Genomic DNA, 20,370 nt, shown 5'->3' with positions numbered 1-20,370 from the left:
CCTATAAAACTGACCTTAATCAAAGCCACGCCAGACATATTTTAAACTCTGAAACCATTACCACCGAAACGAGGCAGCGCTTCAGAGCCAAAAGTATGCGCACCCCTGGCCATCACACCCACACGTGCTTGTTGAACATGGCACTCCAGATTTTTCTGTTCTAATAACCACGCGCCGGGTGTCACGGTCAGGGGGTATATATGTTGCATTTGCGAGCGTGTCAATGCATCAGCTTTTGTCGTCTAAAAATAGTTGGAGCGAGCGTGGAGGAAACGCCAAGAGAAACAGAGTTGTGTTTAATGCTGTACTTCTCTCCAGCTAAGCGTTTCCTCCTGAAGGTCAGTCGTTATAAAACACTCCATATATCCATTATTAAAAGAAGAAAAAAAAAAACCTCACACACACACACGGGCTTAATAATCACTCATTCTAAAGCCCACACAAGGTCAAATGATAACATTTACTTGAAAAAGAAAAAAGAAAAAGAAACAGGAGTGTGTTTGAATAATTCAGATGCTCTGTGCTACAGAGAGTACAGACACACACACACACACACCAGCCGTTCTGGGAAATAACGAGCGTTCATCGAATCCATGCCGAGCTCTAAACCGCCTCCGGTGACTCGCCCGGCTGCTGCTCACGTTCATTTATTCTTCCCGTATGGCCTTTTATGGCACCGGGACCTAAAATGCACCGATGTCTTTCTCCGCACGGCTAATATCAAGGTCTGAACGGGGCGGCGGAGGGAAAAAGGTCAGCGGTCACGTCTAGCGTTTCCCTTCACCCGAGTTTAACATCGTTCAAAGCGAAAGGAAAGTCTAACGCACAGTTTATACTCGACATCATTTTCCCCTCTTCAAATCGTTTATTTCTCTGCAGCTGAAAGCGCCACGCCGCAGTTTAAAGCTTCGCGTTTTCCTCCGCGAGTGTTGCGCAGGTTTAAGCCAGACTCCGCAGATGGGAATGACGACGTGTCTCATACGGCCGTGATGTTTATATTTATGACCAAATTAGCCATAAAAAGCAGAACGTTTACGGCAAAATGACGTCGATCTGCTACAGTAGAAAGAAAACGGCAAGACGATAAAACGCAATGTGTAAGTTTGTTGATGGATGTAGGTGTAATCAGGGGTATAGATAATAAGCAGCATGGGGTAGAACATCATCTAATATCCGCTGGAAGATGCACATGAAAAAAAACAGACAAAAAAAAAACATTTGTTTTTATTTATATTTACTTACTTTATACATTTTACTTTTGCACTGTCGCAGTTTCTTGAATTTTTAAATGAAACAACTACTTACCTTAACCCTCCTATTATTTTTGTGGTCATTTTGACCCCATTCAATGTTTAAAGTTTTGAAATAAATTATAAAAAATTTCTTTTGCTTCATATTCAGTGACTTTTATACACAAACCTGAGTAACAATTTTAATTATGATAATTTTCTGGAGGTTGAAATTGCTGGGGTCAAATGAGACGGCATGAGTGTGTGGAACGGAAACATCCTGACCAAGAAAAAGTCCAAAAGTTGACCATCAGCTGGAGAATTCATCAACGCTGAAGACAGTTTTCTGAGATTCTCGGGGGCCAGAAGTATTGGAACACGCGAGAAGTGAAAAGTACTACAACTAGTGGAATTTGCATACATTTCTTCATTACAACTTGAAAGTTCAAACCCAAGGCTAGGAACCACCTGAGGACGCTTGTCAAGATGGTAGAGTTTGGGATTTCATTTTATTTATTTTTTTCTTTTGGTTGAAATTTCATCAAATTTGTTTTTGCTTTATTGTATTTTTATTTCAGGACGTCGATCACCAGTTAACTCCCCAACACTAAGCTAATTTTAGACTTCTACAGTAGTCTAAAAGTACAGACAGATTATACACACACACACACACACACACACACACACACACACACAGAGGTGTGGTAGGATGGTGATCTGGTAAACAACTGCTCACTGGTGCACTTTGTTAGTAATAATGATAATTAAAAAAAATCGAGGTTAAAGGGGAAACTCTTTACGCCATGCACACAGTATCTGATGCTAATCAAATGGAATCGATCAACAACGCTTTTCTCTTTTCTTGTTCTCATATTTTGGGATTCTGCATATTTTGCATCCCATTTTTCTTTTTTGTTACAGAGGTGAAACACACACACACACTTTGAGTAAACAGGTGTAACCACATGGTGCAGAGCTGCAGAGTCAGTGTTGCTTCCTCACGCTGCAGATACAGTAATCACGCGGCTCTTCACTCTCTCTCACACACACACACACACACACTGTACGCTGAGTAAAAGAGAAAAAGGGAACAACTGAGACCGAAAGACGAGCAGACACTAGCGCTTTCGCTGTAATGAGATGAGTCAGTGTTTGCGTTTCACGTCCGTACGTGAGCACGTGTATAAAAACTACGAGAGGGGCGACGACGAAAACCGCTGCATACCGACGCTGGGCTCAGACGCTTCCTTGGTGGCTCCCGTTAACGACCCCGGAGTGTTTAACATCACCTCATTAGTCGCGCATTTCATTTTAGACACGTAGTAGAAATCCTCTTCACTGCGACTCCCTGACCAGCGTAACAAATTTACTTCATTTTTGTTTTGTTTTTTTTAAGTGCTTTTTTTCTTTTTTGAGCGACTTACATTTTTATCTATTCCTACCTCTGAGCTGTTGAGGGTTAAGAGCCTCGCTCAAGGGCCCGACTGGTGGTGCTGTTTGAACCTTTGACTTTCAGACCCTTGACCCGTCTATCACCTTACGTCACGTAGCGCCTTACAGTTCAAGTCTAAGTAAACTCTAATTATACTATGGCGTGATGTGAGGAGGCGGCGCCTTGGCGTTGTGGTTAGCGTCGCGGTCTCGCAGCACCACGGTCAAAGAGTTCGATTCAGGTCTTAGGTCTGTGTGTGGGCGTGGAGTTTGCATGTTCTCCCTGTGCTTGGTGGGGTTTCCTCCCACAGTCCAAAGACATGCAGGGGGACCTAACTTAATTTTAAACTTTTATACTTTAGATCACTTTAAGCTAACGTTCAGGGTAAGCTAGATGGAGTTTCCATTCAGCATAGGCTAACTGAAGGGGGTGAGCTAACTAGATTTTAAGCATTTTTTTCACTTTAAGCTAACATTCAGGATTAATGTTCACTTTAATGTTTCCATTCAGGATAAGCTTTGGGGGGAAGCTACCTAAAGGGGGGTAAGCTAAATAAAAGGGGGGTAAGCTAACTAAAGGGGGGTAAGCTAACTAAAGGGGGGTAAGCTAACTAAAAGGGGGTAAGCCAACTATGGGAGGTTGAGCTAACTAAAGGGGGGTAGGTTAACTGAAAGGGGGTTAAGCTAAATAAAGGGGGGGGGGGGGGTAAGCTAACTAAAGTGGGGGTAGGCTAACTAACGGGGGGGGGGGGTTAAGCTAACAAAAAGGGGAGGTTAGATAATCGAAGGGAGGTAAGCTAACTGAAGAAAAGTAAGCTAGCTTCATTTTAAGCATGTTTTTAAGCTCACTTTAAGCTAACATTCAACATAAGCTAACAGAAGGGTAGGCTTTATTCTTTAAAGTTCACTTTCAGCTAACATTCAGGGTAAGCTGGTTGGATTTCCATTCAGGGTAAGCCAACTTAAGGGTAAGCTAACTTCATTTTAAGCATTTTTTTTTTAAAGCTCACTTTAATCAAAAATACAGAGTAAGGTGACTGGGGTTTTCATTCAGGGTAAGCTAACTGAAGGGTAATAAGCTAACTTCATTTTAAGCCTTTTTAGCTAACATTCAGGTTTAAGCTAGCTGGACTTTACATATTCCCTGTAGTGCGAGTCCTTTGGGACAGACTCCAGGCCTCTACGCGACCCTGAAAAGGCTGAGCGGTGTACAGACACCTCAGCGTATACCCTGAAGCACGCTAACTACCTTGCAACACGATAACACTTGACATTAGCTTGCACTACTTTCATCCTGGGAACTGAAACACGTGACTGTGCGGAGGCTTACCCAGCGCGACAGCTAACAGCTTATTATTTCATGCACTAGCGCATCTTCCAGCAAAGCCGACATCCATCCAGAGTGTGTGTGTGTATCCTCACCTTACGCTGGGGTTCCCGAAACATGCCCACTGACACTGCAGAGAGGCAGAAGACGCAATAGAGGAAGGAAGTCCCTTGTAATAACTTGACCTCTGGTAAACCTCTTGTTAATAACATGATCTCACACACACACCCTTAAGTAAAGTCCAAGTGAAAACCGCTCGACGAGAGAGGCGTGAACACGGAAAATCTGAGCATGTCCTCGCGTCACAGGCCTGACAGAAAAAAGAAACGACCAGACCCATGTTTTCTTGTTACGAAATGTTATTTTAATTACATCTGACCAGCATCATGCGAGCTTGTGTGTGTGTACGTGTGTGTGGAGCAATCTGACTGTCCACACAGTCACAGTTATTTCCATGTCAAATTCCCCAGTATGTAATATCCAAACAATGTCTCACAGCCGCCATGTGACGAGACAAAGAGCTCTCGATCAGATGAGTGTAATATCACTTGTACACAGATTGTTTTGTAGCTTGAAGCTTTACGCTCCTGTAATCTCTCTCAAAAATAATATAAATACCGCTTAGTCTCTCATTTTGATTCAACACAATGAAATGAGATTTCTATTTAAGCCTGACCCGAATATGAAAAAGTGATATTATAGGGCTAAAGGCGACGCGAAGAGCTCGAGTGTGTGAGTATGTTATATTATACTGATGAGCGCTCATGTATATTTATCCACCCTTTTTAATAATCTCACGTGAGCCGCGATCAATTAACAAGTAGCGGACCGTTCACTTTCGCGCTACCGCTCGTGTGACGGTTTATTCAAGTACCGCAAGAGCGGCGTACAATGGATTCCAGCTGCCGTTAAAAATAAAAAGAATAAGAAGGGCGTACCATGCATACTTTGTTCATGTAATTACATAACTACAACATATACAATTCACCAATTCATTTATCAACCTAATTCACTTAAACTTGCCAAACCCAAATTACTCACTTAACCTACTCACATTCTTTCCCTACTCACTCCCTGACATACTTCTTCACACACCAACCTTGATTACTAGACTTCCCTAGCTAGCTTTTTAGCTTGAAGCTTTCCCAAGTTACTAATGTAGTCTACTAAAAAAAAATATAAAAAAAAAGAAATCTAATATCATATATTATTTTTTTTTGTTTGGGCAAAATCTGGCAAAAACAAACATACAAAAATTATATTAAAAGTTAAATATAACTTTTTACCTTAGCTTGTTTGATATATTTTTAAAAGATTAGTAAAATATTGCCGTTGCTCTACAATCCTGCAGGGGGCGCTCTCTAAATTATTTGCCAAGTTCGTGTAGAGTTGTAACAGCATCTGAAGATAATATTATATCAAATCAGGGTATGTATAATATCACGATACTTAAAGACGTAGGATCGGCATATGAGTATCAGGAGGTCCCTGGTGATTCCCTCCCTAATAAACTAAGGGCTTTATGGGTACCTCGTCCTTTAAGCTGTGTTAGAATCCTAACCTTCCCCGATGACCTGATGAGCCTGTTTGTGTTACAGCAGCACTTTTGCACAGCCCAGGCTCTGCGGTGATGAGATTTCACACCTAGGTTATTTGTGTGTAGTTTGTAGTTTATGTTGTCGTTTGTCATGAAGCACATCGGTGAAGTCAACTGTATAATGTAGAAATGACGACAAACGCTACCTAGCTATCTTTTTAACCTGAACCCTTTTCCAAGTTACTTACCTCACTTCCTAATATAATTATATAACAAAATGAGGTAACCAGACTCATTTATCGACCTGACGTACAGAAAACTGCCCGATCTGGCAACACTGCTCGCTCAACTTTGCACAATCTGACGGGATAAAATCTGACTGGCTCTCGCGCGTTTCACACTTTGAACTCCGAGTGCTCCCTCTTGTGGTGTACAGATGAATACATACTGTATGTGAGCTACGGAGCAGCATTGCTCAAAACAAAAATGGCCAGTTAAAATATTTGCAATCTGTTAAATCCTGAATGGAAATGAATTGATTAGTGACTTATTACTAGCATCAATATTAACCAGCTTATTCTCAGGGACTAAAAACAGACGAACAACCAAAACACGCTAACCAATTTTATGCTACTGCCATTAGATATTTGCTAAACGTGGCTACTTATTTCCTTTCTTAACTCACCTACCAAAGGAACTTATTTTAATGCATTTGTTCGCTTTTGTTTACCGACGGTTGGCATCCATTGTGCTGTATTATCGTCACCTTCTGGTCTTGATCTTCCTCTTCTTCCTTCCAGTCCGAATTGCCCTGTTCTAATACCGTCGTCTTAAATTAAAAATAAAAAAAACGCTTTAAATACTTTCCTCTAGTCCTTTGTGACGCTAATCTGACGTGAAGCAGGGTTAAGGAACGTCCACAGAGGGGGAAAAACCAGCAGCTGTAGTCCTAGTCTGGTTCACTCAAGTCTAGTCTACCCGTGTTCACTCACACATCTGCTCCGGTAACTGAAGACATTTGAATAGCGTTCTAATATGGCAAGATTTATTGGAAGGAGTCTCCAGTTTCAGCTCTGTAAATGTACAAGTTCTCCCCAACATTCCCAGCTGTGATGTTTTTTTTTGGTCTGATTAACTTAAGAGTGTTTACAGCTGCTGGTTTTTCCCCATCTGTGGACGTTCCTTAACCCTGCTTCACGTCAGATTAGCGTCACAAATTATTTTTCCTACAACAGTACGACTCTGAGTGCTTTTTCTTTTTTTCCTCCGCTCTTCTTTTAACATCTGCTGTGTCCGTTTCCCGAACCCACCAGCGCCGCGGCGTCCTGCAGTATCGTAAGTAATAAACAAAGCAGTAGGAGGAAAGAGAAGTTTTCTGTATACAAACACCTCCTCCGCCATGTTGAAACGGGAAACTGACCTCGACTCTTTCTTCGGCTCAAACAGAAACGTGCCGAAGTTCATCACCGCTCACGGGCTTCCTGCGCCGTGGGGACGGTGCGCGTCTCCTCGTGAACTTTCACCCTCTATACTGACTTTTAACCAGATAGAGGAAAAGCAGCGGTGAGTCATGCATGAGCTTCATACTGTGGCATGTTCTCTCTCTCTCTCCCTCTGTGTGTGTGTGTGTGTGTGTGTGTAATCTCAAACTCTTGCCCCATTTCTGCTTGACTGACTCAGGAATTTTCCACGAATTTGTGCGGCGGTGGTGGTGGTGGTGGTTTAGGGAGAAATTCTGGTTCTGCGGCCTGACGCTACTTTCTTTCCTAAAACAATAAAAAAATCAAAGAACTAGAAAAACAGACTGTACAAGTATTAAAAAAAAACAATCACCAAATAGAAGTATACATAGCGCATGCGTACGAAATAATAAATATTTACAAAAAAAAAAAGAAAATAATGCAAGTCAAACATTAAAAATGAAATTAAAATGTGTTTAAAACTGAATTAAGATCAAAGCGGGGAATAAAAAAGACGTTCGTAAAATGTGATACAATTTCTTTAGCTTGTCAAAAGTTCTAGTGAGGTTTCTTTTCTTACCCTATATAATCGTAAGAATACTATTATTATTATTATTATTATTATTATTATTAATACTTCAGTCAGATCACTCAGTAAATCAGCCCTGACTTGGTTGGTACTAGTCAGTACTAGTGGAGCTGTGATTTGTCTCCAGCAGCTTTAATTCTACAGCTTTTGAAATACTCACATTCCTTCCCTGCTTACTTCCTAAAATACTCCCCCCTCACTTTCCTTTATCATCCACCTTGCTTTCTAGAAATACCTAGCTAGGGTTTTAAACCTTACCCTTTCCCAAGTTACCTCAATCTCTTTCCTGTTCACATACACCAGAGAGGTGGAACTTTCCAAGTACTGAATATTTATGGCATAAACAACAGAGAAGAAGAAAAAATATATATATATATATTTTGCGATTCACGCATGTTAAGTTAAAAACGACTACCCGTATCTCACATACATCAAAATGCTGGGTCACTTTGTGTCTAAGCGTCATGTCCTGCACAAAAAGCAATAATGCTATTCCCCAGCCCGCCCCGCTAACAGTCTTCTGCGCCACACTCCAGTCCAGCAGATGGCGGTGTTGCACCAACCATTCATAAACTCAAGAAGAAGAAGAAACATGCAAAGTGCAAGTGTTTTCAACTTACAAAAACCTAAAAAAAACTGTAGAATATTTGTAACTACTTTTTTTCCCTTTTTTTGTTGCCATTAATATTGTAAAAAGTTTGAATCGATTCTGAATGAAAAACTGTTGAGCAATTTAATGCATTGAGTTTTCCAACAACAGACTGATTAAATCAGATCAATTAAATTAGATTCTTTTTCTTCTCCCATCTATTCTTTTCTTTGCCTAAATATATATTGATTTTTTGTGGCATTTATTGAGAACAGCAAAGAAAGAATTTCACTGTACATGTTATTCTATTTAGTTCTCGATTAAACAATAAGTACTAAAAGTCCCAATAAATTGACCTGATCATGTTTTACCTCTTCACATTTACGTTGCTTAAAATGCTAATTGGTTGTTTTTCTTCCACAACTTTCCTTACCTTTCAAACTCTGGACTGAAGAATTGATGCAATAAATAAATAAACTGTATTTCAAAGAATAAGAAGAAACGATTGTTCCACAAACTGCTGTGATGTGTAAGGTATAAAACGGCGTTACACTCCCTGACAGCGCTGTGATTATTCAGCCATGACGGCACACTCGGGGGAATACGCGGGCCACGTCCTGGGGCTTTATCCCTCTCTCAGATCTGCCGTGTTAGGAACAGGAAATGCTTTGGAGAAAACACAAGCGGTGGTGATGTTGGATGTCTGACCCCGTCCTGTAACAAGGTGGAGCTGTTCTCTCTGCTCTCGCCGAGCAGCTCGCTGTCAGGACTTTGACATCCACTGGGGAAACGGCGAACGTCGGCGAGCGCTTTCACTAACGAGAGACACGTCTCACTAATTACCGCTTTATAGCTGTTGTGGAATATCTGAGGAGCAACTTGGCGCCTTTACTGAATCCTTCAACAAATATTAACTAGCCATCTCCTTAGATAAATTTCAACACACACACACACACAAACACACACCGGTTACCTGAGAAATTGTGAAACATTAAACACAGTGCTTTAAACGATTGTAGGTATTACATCATAACATACTTAACTTCCTCTCGGTAACTCTGGACGTCGTCGTATTTCATCCCACAGACGGATGCGATGGCAATAAAAACCCGACTGCGCCTGAATTCATTACGGCAGTTTCATTTGTAGCATTAACGCTAATGGACTGCAATTAGTCACTGTCAGTTATTTATAAAACACAAAGGACACGCAATAACTCCCCCCCTACCCCCCCGCCCCCCCACACACACACAGACACAGCACTCCATGCTCTTGATAATGAAGGGGAGAGGACACGAATGAAATTATGTCATGTGGGACGAGTGCTACAATAATACACCCGGTAAACATCTGTAAAATCGCAAAAAGTGAACGCATGGCTTCTTTACATATGTGAACAGTCCCCGGGGGACACCCTATTATACCACGTTCCCTGTAGTTTTGTAACAGCAAGTGTCAACAGAGCCGAGACACGCAGAGTGTGTGGACTGAGGCAGGCTATACAAAATAACACATTATTTAACTAGTGGTGTTTAGATAGCAGAAACATCAGCACAAGCCCCTCCCCCCTTAGTGAGGACAGACTTTAATACTATTGTCTGGGATGAGTTTAAAAAGACAGAACAGAAACGTGTACTTAAGGTACACCCAAGTGCTGCTGGACCAATCAGAACCCAGTCTAAAGCCCTAATCCCACATCAACCAATCAGAACCCAGTTTAAAGACCTAATCCCATAGTAACCAATCAGAACCCAGTCTAAAGCCCTAATCCCACATCAACCAATCAGAACCCAGTTTAAAGACCTAATCCCATAGTAACCAATCAGAACCCAGTTTAAAGACCTAATCCCACAGTAACCAATCAGAACCCAGTTTAAAGACCTAATCCCATAGTAACCAATCAGAACCCAGTTTAAAGACCTAATCCCACAGTAACCAATCAGAACCCAGTTTAAAGACCTAATCCCATAGTAACCAATCAGAACCCAGTTTACAGCCCTAATCCCACAGCAACCAATCAGAAAACAGTGTCAGCTGAATCTCGTTATAACCAATCAGAACCCAGTTTGCACCATTAGCGCTACTGAAACCAATCAGCACACAGTTCACACCTCTAATACCATAGTATCCAATCAGATTACAGTTCCCGCCCTTTTTTCCATAATAACCAATTAGAACTAAAACTCTAGTCCACAATGACACTGCAGTTAATCAGAGCTCCTGTCTAAAATACGATCTGCAACTAGTCGCACTGCAGCTCACAACCTTAATGTGACCCAGTAGCCAATCAGATTACAGTTCCCACGCATGACGTCACTGTGACTCCACTTCCTGCCTTAAATTAGATGATGAAGGTCACAGCTGTGGTTCTCTAGGAGTCTACATGATCTTTGCTTTGTGCTCAACTTTAATCAAATACAAAACATAACACGTCTAGTGAAACAGGAGGATTATATGGGAATAGCTGAGGCTCGAACGCGCAGGTGATAAAGTTGTGTTATTGTATAAACCATTAAACCACACACACACACACACACACACACACTTATGACTGACCTTCTGTAAGACAATTAATTTACTGACAGTCATGTAAAATAAGGGGCACAGAGATTACACACACACACACACACACACACACACACACACACACACACACACACACACACACCTGGTACAAAGGAAGAGGACGTGATGTCTGCACACTGGGAACATGTAGAACAAACCAGATGAGTAAAAGATAAAACCTCAACCAACCGGCTCAGTGACCTCCGGCAAACAGAAAAACGATAAAGTTAACCAACCGGCTCAGGGATCTATAGACTTAAACACACACACACACACACACACACACACACACACACACACACACACACACACACACACTAATCTAGGAGAAAATTCTGTCTCGGATCGATTCTTCCACTTGCTGAAATGAAATAGAGCACATCTGGGAGCAGCACTTCCCCTCACTACCTACACTTACTACAAGGCTGACTAGCTTCCAGGCACTATGTGGAACAAGGGATTCTCACTTACACCCTACATAGCACACTAGATTTCCATTAACTGCTACCTAAGTAAATCGTATACATTTCTCAGGAGTTTCCACCACCTACACGGTGGATTCTCTTAGACGTTTGCCTACACAGTGCTGGTAAGAATTTACTGATGGGTACGACGCCGTTCCCTTTTGTGTGATATTGATTAAATGTCAGTCAACAGATTTCAAAAGGATATTTCTGTTTTATGCATCGTCACTTCTTCACTCAATAATATGATTGTTTAGTGTAACTGCAAAATAATCTGGGTGCATTAATAAAGATTATAAAGTACGAAAATTCTGAAAAAGATTTGGATAAACGGACAAATATGCAAAAATGTGCAACAAGGAAAATAACAGACTGTTTTATGGCTGAACATGAAAAATTGGAAAAAAAAAAAAAAGTTTTTTTATATTGCAATTTTTGACACATATTCCGATTACAATTTCACGACGGTGTGTTAGGGTTAATATAGGATATAAAAAAAAAAGGATTTGGAACGAGGGAGGCTGGGGGGGGGGGGGGAGTGTGGTAGAGGATTTTAGAGTTTTCAAGTTGTAAGTCAAAATTAAGAAAAACTAAAAAAAAAAAAAATACAAATAAAAAGATTTGAGAAAAAAAAAGAAAAAGTAAAATTCTGAGTGGGAAAAATAAATCTCGAAAATGTGGAGGGAAAAAAATAATTTTACGAGGAATAAATTTTTTTTTATTCTATCAGCTAAAGATAACTGTATATACACTTTGTACGGCTGGACAAACGTCACTAGTTTTGCATTATGACTGGAGTGGAAGATCTAATCAAACTCATTTTTCCTTGATAGAAAAAGAGCTCGAAACTGTAAATGTTCGAGTTGTTAAACATTTTCTTCCCATAAAAATGTGAGTTTTTTTCCTTATAAATGTAAAAAAAATTTCTTGCAATATTTTTAGTTTTACTGGAAAATTGTGTGTTTTTTTCTGGAAAATTCCGACTTGTAACTTAATAATTCATTGTCCAACTCTCTCCCTCTTGTTTTTACGATTTAGACTACAATATGTAACTATTTAACTTTATTTATACACCCAGATTAAAAATCACATAACAGCACTGGTAGTTATTTGTGTGAAGTCACCTTATATCTCGCGTGTTTATGAGTTTCTGAAATCCCTCTTTCACAATGTGACCTTAACTAAATAATACGGCACAGCGTCTGTCATTTTCTTGTCCCTTTGACGTTTTCTCATTCGTCACGAAGCCCGCAAGCGCTACATATTAATTACTAATATTAGGCACAAAATTATCCTTTCCTGGTTACCGAAACCACACCCACACCCTAGTTTAAACCTAGCCAGTGATGAATGAGGCTCTTAATTGGATAGTTTCGACACGAGTCTCCGAGTCCACAGGTCATGTTCAGTTTACCTCAGGAAAAATCCTACCTGACGTACTGACCACGCGTAAGCTGCCTGGAATAAACTGCTCCTTGCGGCCATTAGATAACTGCGATTTCTACACGATTATCCGCGCAGCACCAGACGGTTACATCACCTTCATATCATGTTAGAGAGTCTGAGGAGTTGAAGTAGAAAAGAGAGATGGGTCCGCAGGATACGAACGGCTCTTACGGCGCAGACGGTCAGACAGACAGATGAGAAGTGACAGTTTATATCCGTCTCTCAGACATGCCGCGCGTGATCAAGCACAAAAACAGTCTCCAGCTCCGCGGGACGCCGTCAAAACTCTGAGTGAGATCTCAAACGCTCTGAGCTCGACACACAACCGCTGCGTACAGGTACACGGTGCTAATTATTACTGGCACCGTCGTCTGCCTTAAGGCCAGAGACAGACAGACAAAGAGAGAGAGAGAGAGAGAGAGAGAGAGAGAGAGAGTGCTTGGGCCCGCTGTGTTATTCTTAGCAACATCAGCATGTGAGGCAAATAAAAGTGCGGCAAAGGCAAGTTATTCATCATCACATGCTCCAGAGATTCAAAATAACCATAATAATCATTCATAATAAAATATTCTCAACCGATAATATTTTCAATTCGACTCTAGCTGGAATGTTTATTGCCCAATTTATTTTAAGCATATTTATGTATTATAAGTTGTGAATGGTTAAAACCTAAAATGAGTATTTAATAAACATGGAAATGAAAATGTTATAAGACTGTTGATTTAGTTCGATCTGATTGCTGGGCTTTGTGACGTTTAATTCAATTCAATTCCATAAGCGATAAAATTGATGGTTGGATTTGTCTCGAGCAGCTGTATGTTTCTTTTTGGGTTTATATTATATGTATATATATATATATATATATATATATATATATATATATATATATATAAAAAAGGAACAATAAAAACTAACGTGCTTTGAAATGCCGTTTATTTCTCCCTGATGATCTCCAGTCCACTAGGTGGTGGTATTGCACCAACCAGCCATAAATCTTAAAGTGGAAGAAGAACTGATGCGCTCTGCCAAGTGTTCCTGATAAATTTGTCGACTTTTGTCTCGAGAATTTAACATGTTAAAACTAAACCTAAACAGCATGAATAAAAAAAAACGTAGCCAACGATCATCTAACAAACATCAAATAAACTGCGTAATCTATTAAATCACACATTTATTTTATTAAACGTCTCCTACAATTTTATTTAGGTATTTTTGTTTTCCCTTGCCAGTCTTTTGCTCTACATGACTCCAGTTCAATACATCTTGCAAAACGTGAGTATTTCCTTTAACTGTTTTACATTATTAAGGACTTTGTCCATTTTGGAGTCTTTAATGTTTAACAAATTTACCTAAATAATTAAACTGAATCGATTCTGAATTGAAAACCCATCAATTCAATTCCTCGAAACGAATTATACATTAAATTAGCTCTAACTTTAGCTGAGTGAAATGCTAAAGTCCGGCTCACTGTTGCGCGTTTAAACAGCATGAAAATGTCCACTACCCGCATTTCGAATAGCGTCTCACAGCGCCGGGTGCTCGTATTAGACTGCTTGCATTAAATGGTATACGGAAAAGAGGCTGAGCACAAGAACACAGAGTGGAATCTGATACCGGTGTCGAACTGTTTCCGCCCTAGTGGCTGTAGGCGTCCGTTACACTTCAGTTACATCAGTTAGGACGAGTTCGTATGTCGGTCCTTATCGTTACGACCTGGTTACAGATCACGCCTAAGAAGCTGTGTAGTATTGATTTGTGGAGATCGTCCATGTCTCTCCATGTCCACATCTTTGTGGTTACACAAGGATTAAAGAAAGTTTCATGCACACATAGATCTAGAGCTTCATTATCGTGATGGTACTTAACGCGATACACTTCAGAGTAGCTCAGGGAGCACGGGACGGCATTTACACGAGTGGGATCCTGAGTTTTTGTTAAAAACGAATCCAGCTGAAGTGAGGCTGTACGTTGTATTTAATAAACGTTAAGAAGGTAAGCATGGTAACATTTTTAATTAATAAAAGTGTCCTCGTTATTTGTAACAACCTCGGCTAATGAAGCAATCACGTTTCTGCGACCCTAATATTGAGCAGCTGATGAAAGCTCTTCAGCTCTTTACAGCAGTCAGAGTTTCACAATTGACCGGTCACCATGACTAATCAAACTCTGGAAAAGCAAAGAGAGAAAAAGAGGGAGAGAGAAAAAGAGAGAGAGAGAGAGAGAGAGAGAGAGAGAGAGAGAGAGAAGGGGGGGGTTATACACACATTACATCACGACACCAAGAAAACATCTACATCTGACTTACAAACCTGTCCGTCCGTGTATAAAGAAGCTGATGAAAGCATTTAGCAAAGAAACAACAACATCAACAACTCTGCCGCGCTCGGTTATGTACCCCGATTTAAATATAAAAGCCGGACGCGGCTGCGGGGAAGGTGAGCGTTGCACCGACGTTGCATCATGTAAAATCTTACCACACGGGGCGAAGCGAAACTGAAACAGATCAGCAGGAGGCAACGGACTCTCATTAATCTCTCTCTCACATGCGCCGCCTGACTAACGGTCTCCTGTACCTCATTACTTAAAGCTCTGGAGATGTGGAAAAACATGCTGACGATACGTGAAAGGTGTGGAAAGCATAGTAGCCGGCTGATCCCTACTACCCACCTACCGCTATAGAAAGAAACAAACAGACCGTTAGCTAAACTTTATAGCAAATTATCTCACAGGACAAGGTAATGAGCTAGCGTACTAGCCAGTACCAATACCACCCCCGATACACGAGTCCTCACATCACAAAAAGATAGAATATCGCAATGGTAACTTGGCTCTGAAAGGAAAAGCTGAAAGAAATATTTTCTGAGCTAGAGCATGAGCATTACGCCACTTGGCGCTAGCTTTGAAACGAGGCTGTGGGAGGCAAAAAGCAGAGGGAGAAAGAAATGAAATGTTTCCCAAACTTTTCTAAGACTCAACACAAACCTCAACTTTACCAACGGCAAGTGTTTAGACTTTAAAGCTGACGCTACTTACAGAGGAATGTGTCGCTGCTCGACGTCCGCGCGGGCCAGCTCGTCCTTCTCCACGTCCGTTTCTCCCCCGGAGCTGCTCTCCGTGGCGTCCGAATCGAAGGCACTTTCCGCCGCTCGCAGGTGGGTGCTGCAGCCCAGCGAGAGTCGCTCCAACTCACTTGGCGCCGATGCGCCCCTCAGGAAGCGGCTGGCCTCCACCCTCTCCGGATGAACCCGGGCGTCCTGAGGTCCCAGTGTACAGTGAAGTAATCCACCAAGCTGCTGCTGCACGTGGCGCTCCACCTGCTTCGCCTGCACGACCTGCAGCCGCTTGCGCAGGCGCTGCAGGCGACCCTCGATCTCCAGGTGGCGGCTCTCGGCTTGCTGCGACCGACTCTGCATGTCTCCTCCCGGGCTGGCGAGCGGTTGAAGCGGAGGCAACGAGACATCCACGGTCAGCGACGGTGACCTATCTGGAACTTGTAAAGGCGGGTAAAAGTGCGTGGAGGATTCTCGGATATCCCGATTGTTTGGACGGTCCCGCGGGACGCCTCTAGGACACTGGTGCTGCCCTGTGGGATCTCTCGTCGGTCCCCCGTGAGCGAGCGGAATCGCTCCTTGTCCGTGCCTGCCACCGTTCATGGTTACGCTGTTCGAGTCTTTGCTCGCTTTAGTGAATCTTCTAGCCATGCCGTTAACGCTAGCGCTCTGCTGGAAAGATGGCAGACCGCTCCCGTTTCCTGCGCTCATGATGCTCTTTAGTTGCTCCTCCGACAGCTCCAGGGTGTCATGCTTGCGTTGCAAGAAACCAGGCAGGATGTCAAAGACGTTTTGCAGTTTCAGGGTCTCATCCGAGCAGCGGTACGAGGTCACGAGCTGCTGGATTTTGCCCAAATCGCGACCCGATTCCTCCTTGCTGAAGGTCCTGGCCGCGCAGGACAGGTGATCTTCCTTGTCGGACGAGGTCTTGCGTTTGACGGTGCCGTTCGTGGGGACGAGGACGCGGCCTGCGGCACCGTTTTCCTCCACGGCACTTGAGTTGATGGCGGAGGAAGATGGAGCCAGTTTGAGGCGGATTCGGTGAGTGTCGGCCGGCGTGTCAGTCAGCGCGGGCGCCATCGCAGCCATTCAGCGGCGCGAGGGGGCCGAGGCCAGAGCCACACCACCCACCTACCGTCACGCCACAGGACGACCTGCTGTGGGAGAGGACAAAGAGAGAGAAAGAGATGCGTGTTGGTGAAATGTTAAAATCATTTTTGATTTATAATGTCTATAAAATAAACGAGTTAATTTCCCAGCACTTCTGGACTGAACTGGGACGTTTATCGCTCAGTCAGAAAGCGGACTATTCCAATGTTGATTCCAGCAAACAAACGGTTCTCAAAAACGTACAGCTGCAAGATAGGTACTAGATCTCTCGCTTCAGTTCGACTGTACAAGGGCGACGACGCGCCGCACTCGAGTTTCAGTTTCAGGACTGAAATTACCGGATTGAATTCATGCCCGATTCCAGATCAATGGCCAAGAGAAACAAAAGATAAAACAGTCTCTGGTGTTACAGATGAGTTACATTACAGCGTGTGATCCAACTGATCATCAGGAGGTCTTAAGCTGTACTGTACATGCTACACATTAGTAGGTAAGGACAGCCAGGTCCCGTATGATGTGGAAAGCTTTATTTAATAATATTCAGCCTTAATGAACCTCCCTCTAAACATATCATTAGCCAAGCGTCTGCTCTGCTGACGCAATAAGAACCTCAAAGCCAGCATAGTTTTATTGTTTTATCAAGTTTGCAATGTAAGTCTCCTGTGGAGAAAGTATATCCCAAAACAACCCCCCCCCCCCAAAACAAATTCCTTCTCGTGACTTCCTGTGAATTGTCTGGCTACAGGAAGACATCGATCACACCCTTACTGCAGGCGGATTCTCAGACAAAAGTTCCCTTTTCTAGTTAAATCCAGCGTTTGGCTTCTAACAGGCAGCGCAGGTTCATAACGTGTAAAAGAAAACTGTACTAACGCTGCTTTCACTTCTTCACCACCAGTTCCCGCTTAAAATATATATATATATATATATATATATATATATATATATATATATATATCCAGAACTTTTACTAAGTTTTCACTAAGAAGAATTCACTAAGTCCTAAATAAACCTACTGAACGATTCAGTCGATTATATTGACCCCCTGGTTCTTACTCAGTTCCGGGGAAACAAAATCAACGGAATTGAATAAACCAGAAATAAGCACAAAACACTCGCGCTTGTGTTTTGAACTGGAGCGAAGTAGCGGAGGCTGAGGAACTGTCACAGGCAGGATTCATCGTTTTCACGTTACAAACTGCCTACTTAGGGTATAAATTAGAATGCAGACGAGACACAGGAAATAACACGATGATACGATGCATTGAAAAAACCTTTTTTTTTTTTTTTTTTTTAAGATCCTGCAGTGAGAAACCTAAAAAATAATGATCACACATTTTCAACAGATTTTTTTTTTCTATTTTTAAACATGACTGATTTTGAAAGTTGTTTATCTCTGCAAGCATAGATCTTCACATCTCGTGCATGAGAGAGAGAGAGAGCGAGAGAGAGAGCGAGTAAGAGAGAGAGAGATGAGACGGGTCAAGCAGTGCAAGAAACATTTGCAGCATGAAGTTTAAAACCTGGCGTCTGGGAACATTTTTGGGTTTTACAAATCCGAGCATAGAAAATGATCTCGACAAGACCTTTGCAATTTAAGGTTTAAAACTTTCATTTAAAATATAATAATAATTTGAGGGATCGACGTTAGGTCAGATGTTTTATTTTGGATCTAGCGTCAGCTGAAATAATAAAAAATAAAAACTGTAAAAGAGATCCCTTGAATTAAAACACAACAACAAATAAATTTCGGGGTTATATAACGGAATCGGGAGGTCCCAGGTTCAAATCCCACGACCACCAAGTTGTCCCTGTTGGGTCCTTGAGCGAGACCCTTAACCCTCAACTGCTCAGACCTATAATGAGATAAAAATGTAAGTCGCTCTGGATAAGGACGTTGACCAAATGCCTAAATGTAAATCTTAGTTTTTGCAGCTAAATACAGAAACCGGAGACGTTAATAATTAATTAGTGATTGACCGTTAAAAAAATCAGAGGGAAGACGGTTCTGATGTTCTGTAAAACAAACAGCCATCAATCAGAGTTGGTCTCGTCAGGCTGTGCAAAGTTGAGCGGGGTGTGTGTGTGCAGTGATGTCAGATAAGTGTGTGTCTCTCACATACAGAGAGAGAGAGAAAAAAAAACTGTGGTGTAGTTCTGCACAAAACTAAAACGGCCTTAACATTGAACTGCGCCTTCTTGAGCTCATTAAACTTATAAGGACGATACGGGGTACAAAATTCTACATCGCTACACCCTGTTTACACACACACACACACACACACACACACACACAGTGCTCTCGAGATACACAGGTTCCTTCTGCTTCATCACAACTGAGAGGAGATCCACAAGCCAAGGATCCGATGATGTCACCGAGCCGAGGGTTCACGTGGAGGTCGCGCGGGTCACATGGGCGACACGTGTTTGAAGTCAAGCTTTAGTGATACAAACTGGGAGCGAACGGTTTATTAATATTCCGACGTGGCTGTGTGTGTGTGAGTGTGTGTGTGTGTGTGTGTGTTACTCCGGTGAAAACCCCAACACAACAACGGTGTACGTTACAGCCGACACAACAGGTGTGTAATTACACGAAGCTGGAGCTCTGGCGCTCCTCAAACACACACACACACACACACACACCTAAAGGGAGGATTTGACGAATATGAAGCTTGAAGGGTTCTGACAAAAAAACTGAAACAGATTAAAAGACAAAGATCAAGAAAGTGACAAATGGACAGACAACCAGAAAGTGAGACAGCAATGATGGAAACAGCAAGAGAGAGAAGATGACATGCTGAAAACGAAAAGAGCAAGAAACAAAGAACGACAGAGAGGTGAGGAAAATACAGAAAGTGACAAAAATAGCAAGAAAAACAGAGAGAGAGAGGAAAACAAACAGCAATGTAGACAAATTAGCAGACAGAGATAGTGAGACCAATAGAAAGACAGACAGTAAAAATGAGAGAGAGACAAACAGGCAAATTGTAACAGGGAAAAAAAGTGAGAGAGACAGGAAGAGATACAAAAATAGACAGGAGAAGTGACAGGAAGAGAGAGAGAAGCAAACTAAGAGAGAGACAAACCCGTCCAAAAAAGGAAATGTGAGAAGGAAAAAAAAAAAAATGGGCAGGTAGACATACTGATGGGAAAAATGGATGAAACAGAAATAAATAGAGATACATGGACAGAGAGACAAAGAGAGAGAAAGAGACAGAGAAAGACAAGGAGAGGGACAGAAACACAAACAGCAAAGATGACAAATTAGCAGACAGAGATAATGAGACCAATAGAACAGCAGAACGACAGTAAGAATGAGGGACAGGCAAACTAACAGGAAAATAAAAAAAGAGAATGAGAGACAAGAGAGAGACAAAAATAGACAGGAAAACCGACAAAGACAAACCCGGCCAAAAAAGGAAAAAGTGAGAAGAAGAAAAACGGGCAGGTAGAGATACTGACGGGAAAAATGGATAAAATAGAAAAAATAGACACACATGGACCCACAGAGAGAGAGAGAGAAAGAGAGAGAGAGAGAGAGAGAGACGGAAAGGGAGAAACATGGAGAGAGAA

At 41.9% G+C, this 20,370-nt stretch overlaps 1 protein-coding gene across 5 annotated transcripts in view; it reads right to left on the bottom strand.

Annotated features, from left to right (window-relative positions):
• Positions 1 to 20,370, bottom strand: part of kansl1b (KAT8 regulatory NSL complex subunit 1b) — a 68,199-nt gene that overhangs the window by 24,161 nt on the left and 23,668 nt on the right. For 3 of the 5 annotated variants that reach the window (XM_053489793.1, XM_053489796.1, XM_053489791.1), the window contains exon 2: positions 15,671 to 16,844. In XM_053489793.1, coding sequence (XP_053345768.1) covers positions 15,671 to 16,776 — 1,106 coding nt within the window. In that variant the 5' untranslated portion in view covers positions 16,777 to 16,844. The remainder of the gene's footprint in view (positions 1 to 15,670; positions 16,845 to 20,370) is intronic. The other 2 variants (XM_053489794.1, XM_053489795.1) reach the window with 1 other exon arrangement.

Source organism: Clarias gariepinus, chromosome 28 (assembly GCF_024256425.1).
Source record: "Clarias gariepinus isolate MV-2021 ecotype Netherlands chromosome 28, CGAR_prim_01v2, whole genome shotgun sequence".
Lineage (NCBI taxonomy): Eukaryota > Metazoa > Chordata > Actinopteri > Siluriformes > Clariidae > Clarias > Clarias gariepinus.
Note: the sequence above shows the minus strand (reverse complement) of the source record. Positions and strands in the feature narration are given on the sequence as shown.